Source organism: Amblyomma maculatum, chromosome 2 (assembly GCF_055883805.1).
Source record: "Amblyomma maculatum isolate TAMU_Amacu chromosome 2, ASM5588380v1, whole genome shotgun sequence".
NCBI lineage: Eukaryota > Metazoa > Arthropoda > Arachnida > Ixodida > Ixodidae > Amblyomma > Amblyomma maculatum.
In genome coordinates, this window is record NC_139345.1 from 211,214,757 (window position 1) to 211,221,403 (window position 6,647).

Genomic DNA, 6,647 nt, shown 5'->3' on the forward strand with positions numbered 1-6,647 from the left:
AAACGGAGAAGAGAAGCGGGTCTTATACAGAACCTTGAGGAACTCCACTGGTTGCAGGATAAACGAAGGAAGTCTGTCCATTGACACTGACAAAGCAGGAGCGATCAAGGAGATAGTTACGTAGGAGGGGTACGGTTGAGGCTTCGAAACCAGAGAACTGAAGCTTTTCGAGAAGTAATGAGTGAGTAACAACGTTGAAAGCTTTGCTCAAATTACAGTACACAGCGCCAACCTGACCTCTCTGAAGGACTGCTGCAGAGGCATATGTCATGAACGTGACTAGGTTGGTTGAAGTAGAGCGACCCGATATGAAGCCATGTTGATTCGGTATGATGACATGTTTGAGATGGAAGGACAGTAGATTATGCAAAGCTAATTCGAAAAGTTGTTGCAATTGCACATATCTGCTTTTTCTGATTTGCGTGCGAAGAATCGACTTACCCTCAATTCTTCCAAAACTAGGGTTGTCTCATTTACTCGTAAAATGCACAGCTTTCTCTACCACTATTCTGTGAATTCTGTGTTGTTGGACAGGGTTGACGAAATTAATGACCTTGGTGTACTGTTTTACCGCACCCTCAGCTTCACCTCTCATACTAAATGCATTGCTCAGCGGGCTATGCGGACACTCGGATTCGTCTGCAGAATTTCGAGAGAGTTTCGTACTCCACTTCCATTCCTAAAGCTGTACCTGTCCATATGCCCCGCTTTTGGAGTACGCGTCGGTTGTTTGGAGTGGCACTTGTAAATCGAACTGGAACAAGGTTGACAGAGTACAGCAAACATATTTACGGATATTTCGATATCGCTTTCCTTGCTCAACTTCCTCCTCTCGCTCCACCAAGAGTACCCCACTGAATCTCCCTTCTCTTAACTGTCGTCCTGTCAGAGTAGATACAATATTTCTATACAAGCTCCTTCATGGCCGCATTATGTACCCTCAGCTCTTAGAGTACATTCTTCTGCGCGTTCCGCGAAAGAGCATGAGGAATTCAGACCATTTCAAGTTTCTCCGTTTCTTCATTCCCATTCCCCTTTTGACAGAATGCAGATGTTATTTAACTCTTTTTGTCTTCATCTTGACATCTTCCAAAACTCGCTCTCTTCATTTATATTGGACGTTCGTAGCTTTGTACTCCAAACTGTATTTATCACATATAACTTACACTTTCTAGCCTAAGTATTGTATTTAATTTACTTCAAGTTTTGCTTTTTCTCCTGTTCAGCGCTGTTTAAAGTATCTTGTACTGCTTTTTATCCGTTTCTTATTTATATTTTAACTTTAAACTTTATTTTCAAATATTACTGTCCCGCGTTCAATTCTATATTTTTATTGTATGTCCCTGTATTTCTAGCCTGTGTTTTAAGTACCACGCACATGTGCCTGGAATGGTTGTTTATTTTATGCATATTCTTTATTACTATGATCAATGTCAGTTATTTGCTTTTTTTTTTTCTCTCTATCTATCTATTGTTTCTTTTTTTTTCATCATGTGTGCTCTACAATTCTCTCGCTGTGTATATAAGTGATGCTACTCATTGATTGCTTTCTTTCCGCGACACTTTTCGTCTCAGTTTCATTTCATGTGTCATTTGTTTCTTCTTTTGTGTTCTATCTGTGTGTGTAAAACTTGTGTGTGAATTGTCTTTTTTTTTGTGCTGCAGCATGAAGACCACATAATTGTTCCTGCGCACATTAAACAAAGATCGATTGAGTGATTATTATTATTATTATTATTATTATTATTATTATTATTATTATTATTATTAATATTATTATTATTATTATTATTATTATTATTATTATTATTATTATTATTATTATTATTATTATTACTAGCAAAGAGCAAGCGTTACCGATATTTCTCTACCAAAGGTGAAAGTAATATTTCAGTTATTCTGCGCCGATGCGGAAACATGTTAGAAAAGAAGAAGAATTGTTCTTGTCATCATCATCGAGCAGTCGTTCATTCCATGTCCCATTTATATTCTACTAGGAGGCCTGTACGTTTTCACGGGCTCTGAAGGCTTAATGGGGCTTTGGTGATGATGCAGGCAAAGTCAAGCAAGTTGGCCCTTGGGCAGACGTGCCGGACGTACGACCGTTGGATGGCCGAGCAGGCCCGGTGCGAGGTGAACCGAGAGAACCGCAAGACCGGCTACCAAGTGCACATCATCGTCGCCTTCCTCATGCTCCTGGCCACCATCATAGGTGCGCTGGCCATTCTCAGCGTGTACGGCCGGCGGCGCTACATGTCTTTGCTCGCAGACTCGGACGATTTTAACACCACCATGAACAGTCCGTGGTACAAGTACTTCCTACACAGCTTCAACATCCACGGCAACAGAAGCGACGGCGCGCAGGAGCCCTTCGGTCTATGCAGGACTCCCGAGTGCCGTAGGGAAGGTGCGTTCATCGCAGGTAACCTCAACTGGTCAGTAAATCCGTGCATAGACTTCTACAGTTTCGCGTGCTCCGTGGCTACGGTCAAGCCGGACTTCCGTGCCGCCGATGCCGCCATCGTCAGCGACGTTCAGCACGCGGTCATCAAAGTACTACGTGACGAACGACGCTTCGTGGACAGCCCCGTCGCGGCAGCGCGGCAGCTGTGGGCAGAGTGCATGGACGTCGACACGTTGCGTTCGCTAAAAACAGGGCCTCTGGATGCCGCGCTGGACTCCACTGGTCTCTCCGGGTGGCCATACGAGACTGACGGGAACAACACTGTTTACAGTGTCTGGAACGCTTCAGCCAAGCTTCTTAGGAAGTTCGGCATACCGACACTGCTTAACATTCGTCTGACGAAAGTCTCTCGCACGTCAGACGCTGTAGTGGTCTTGGATAAATCAAGTGCTTTCGGAAGTCTTGACGACTTCAAGAATAATCATTCTGTAAGTGAACGTTCACATGGGCTTCACGAGGGGATGAAACTCGTTAACGCCACGGTACCTCGAGGTCTGTCCGATGAAGTTTTTGAGTTCATTCACTATATCCTTCACCTAACGGAAAGCGTTTCTAACAAAGGCAGTGAAGAGCAAGTTAGAAGCATCGGCGACCTGAGCTTATTCCAGCCCTTTGTGTTAGGTGCCTTAGGAGACGCGCTGGAGAATGTCTCTGGAGAGCCCGTCCTGCTTTTGCAGTCTGCGGATTACATCAGCAACCTAGTCGAAGCCGTGCGGATAACGCCCCCACACGTCACATTGAACTACCTCGGCTACGTCTTGCTGGACCATATCAGACCCTTTGTCTCGCCTAGTTTGTGGAGCGCACAGAATCGTGACGTTGCCTGCCTCAACGCTCTTGAACAAGCTCTTCCACGTGCTGTTCACTATCTTGCGTACACGAAATTCAAAGCTACACTCGAGAATGTTTCTGTCCGGAACATCATCGATGACCTCAAGCACGAGCTGATGACAGCTATAGCCAAGACCTCATGGCTAGACGTCTCAACTAAGTCGCAGCTGTTAAAAAAACTCACTGAGACACAGATTCATGCTTTTTTCCCGCACTGGATGAGCAACACACAAATTGTGCGCGACTTTTTCGCTGACTTGCCCGAAGTCAAGCCTGGCCGTGCCTTGGAGTCGTACCAAGCTTTGCGCCAGTATGCCTTTCGCGCATCGTTGCTTGACCATTTTGACAAGAACGACCTCTGGGAAGGCAGCGTTTTCGACACGGAGTGCTCTGTGGACAGCGAGCTGAATAACGTTTACTTCCCCGTCACGCTTTTGAACGTGACTGGCCGTGCGACGCAGTTTTTCCTCCTCTTCCAGATTCCGCGCATCGGAGCCCGCCTTGTGCAATGCCTCTTGCTGACACTTCTCGACGGCAGCGCCTCCTGGTGGTCTCCGGCTGCGCGCCAGAGCTACCAAGCACGCAAGCACTGCTTCAGCGCCCAGCGGCCCCCCGACGCCTGCGACCCTTTGGGCGTCGCCGGCGAGGCGGCTGCCCACAGGCGAGAGCTGGCTATCTTGCACGACATCACCGAAAGTGCTGCCGTAGCGCCGGTGCTCAAACTATACAGGATGTACATCATGTCTCGAAGCAGGCACCGCACAGATTACCGGTTTCAAAACGCCGAAGGCATCTCGACGAATCAGCTTTTTTACGTATATCACGCGTTAAACCTGTGCCAGCCGGTGGCCGCCTCTGCGAGCAGCGCTTGTGACGAAGCCCCGAGGCGTAGACTGAACGCTGCGCTGATGAACGACCCGGATTTTGAGACGGTGTTCGGCTGTGGCCCAGGCACCAACATGAACCCGGCGGTCAAGTGCAGTTTCTACTAAGCCCTCACCTTTCCACCCATTGTTCTTTTGTTTACAAGCATCTCTTCGCCCGCTTGCTGATTGAGTCTCAATAAAGGAACCTGGCTTTTTTTGTTGTTTTTTGAATATTGTATTTTATTGATTACACAAACAAATTACAATACCCAGTACTCAAAAGCAGGTCCCAAGGTCAAGAACTGTATCGGGACCCCCTGGGGTGTGTAATCAAATGCTATGGGCAACAAGCAGCACCACATAACAGTGAAAAAATTGTAGGAAGTTCAAGCTTCGAGTTCAACGCGTAGCGTTATTTGGCCCGTTCGCATCGCCTTCTCATGCTTTTCAGCCTCACTACGACTAACGTCTCATAACACACTACTGTTTTATTTGTCCACAGTATCACTTTGTTTTCATTTATGACGGCGACTCGCCCCATCAGTTGCGCCACCGCCGTACGATCGGAGGAATTTCCAGTCAGCGCCTAGTCGCAGGTAAGCAAAGTGGAAGTGTTCTTTTGTATTTGCTTAAACATTACTCTTGTAATTAGCTTCTTTCTAATGAGGCACGTAAACATTAGCTGACAGTCATAAGGCAATGCATGCATATGTTCCACCCAAGGCTTAAAGTCAGTTGGTCTCGAGGGGGTAGGGGGGGGGGGGGGGGGGGGGTCTGAGACTCCTCAGTAATACGTCAGAGGAGTCCAGACCCCCCTAGCTTGATAGTATAAGGTCTATATGAATACAAAGCAGACAATCATTTCTTGTTCTTGTCAGCGGTGTAATCGAAAGATTTCTTCTCTATCGTTTCGAAAGTTTCGCAGTGAGTGTTGATAAAAACCACTAACACGATTTAGGAAACCAGAGATGGAGAAAAATAATGATATCTCTCTTTGTATAAAATGATTTGCAGAACAAGCAACCAGCCGCTTTCTGTCTTTCCCTATTTATTTCCCTTTCCACCAGTGCTATAATCACTACAGACCCCCCCTCCGATGGAGCCAGACTTTAAGCACTGGGTCCACCTTTATTCGGAAAGAAGCAATGCTGTTCTGTGGAGGACTGGTTACGGGCCCGCCCCGCACTGCAAAGAAACCGTGTTCGAATCCACGGGTTTCCTCAAAACTTTATTTTTTTTACTTTCTTCTGATTTTCTCGTTACAACTACTACGCCGACTTTGGCTTTTATGCGACACGGCACCCTTAACGATATCGCTTTTAATACAAGCAGATATGAACTGCAATAAAGATACTCAAAATAAGAAGTGTGTAATTGGGTGGGATAATTATCCAAGGCCAGAGGGCAATGCACAAAAAAAATTAAACCTCACTGTCCCAGTGTCTAAGCCAACAAGTGAAGAGACTGCAGCGCTGAAATGAATCGAACATATTTATGCTCGCAAAATAATTAAGCAATTCGGCGGTGGGCAAGCGTGCTGGTCTGTCGTCGGACTACTAGTGCCTGCCGCTCGCGGTGGCGTTGAACTTCAGATCACAAAGAAAACTTCGAGATAAACCAGCCAAAGAAGTGTATAGCAACCCAGTAACAATGTGGAAGCAGGGGTTAGCAATCATTCGAGTTAAATCTCTGCGCATCTTGCGCTGCAAAGATAGTGATAAAACAGCGTCCCGGTGGTACTGATGAGTGTGAACTGGAAAGCAGCACAAAGCCGTTCTGTGCTTTCTAAGCGAAGCGATAATCCGCAACTGTTGTTGGCAGCAACAAAGATTACGATGGTGGACGGCAAAATTGAGAACAAAGGAATTGAGAATTTCGCAGACTAAACATATAGAATGAACAAAATTGAAACTAATGTGTGCTTTTATGTAAATACAGTCAAAAAAGAACTTTGAATAAGCGCAAGAAGCATAAAAAAACAACAAAAATATAGAGATCGCCTGGTAAATATCGGAACTATTGTTTATCAGCCATTGAGACAAAACATGACTTATTTCATCGAAGAGCTGAGCAAGGTTAAGTTCCCACATTCCCTTATTTGCATGATTTTTTGTCAGCATCGATCTGTTAAAACATAAAAGCAGGGCACTGTTGAATATTTACACACATTTGCCGATGCCGGCTTTGTGGGCACAATCAATCTTCCTACGCGCATTGAAACTTTTTGAAATAACGCATACTATTATATTGCGGTGCCTTGACAATGTGAACATCCGCCTTGAACGGAAAGAGTGCACGTCTTTTATTGTGGAGAAAAAAATTACTGACCATTTCTTCGTTGGTTGCCGCGCTTTTCCTCAAGCAGGAACAAGTGAAAGTGTGAATGAGTCGAACTCATCGAGAGAACTCAGTTTAACGCTGCTATTGAAAGCTATGTATGATTGGGGACTTTTCTTTTCTAATACTACATCTAAATGTTCTATGAG

At 45.4% G+C, this 6,647-nt stretch overlaps 1 protein-coding gene across 1 annotated transcript in view; it reads left to right on the forward strand.

Moving 5' to 3' along the window:
- The window catches only part of LOC146201217 (uncharacterized), a 77,516-nt gene extending 73,229 nt beyond the window's left edge, over window positions 1–4,287 (forward strand). Inside the window, exon 4 of the mRNA XM_084592503.1 lies at window positions 2,056–4,287. Within this exon, the coding sequence (XP_084448629.1) occupies window positions 2,056–4,287 (2,232 nt within the window). The remainder of the gene's footprint in view (window positions 1–2,055) is intronic.
- The last annotated feature ends 2,360 nt before the right edge of the window (window positions 4,288–6,647 follow it).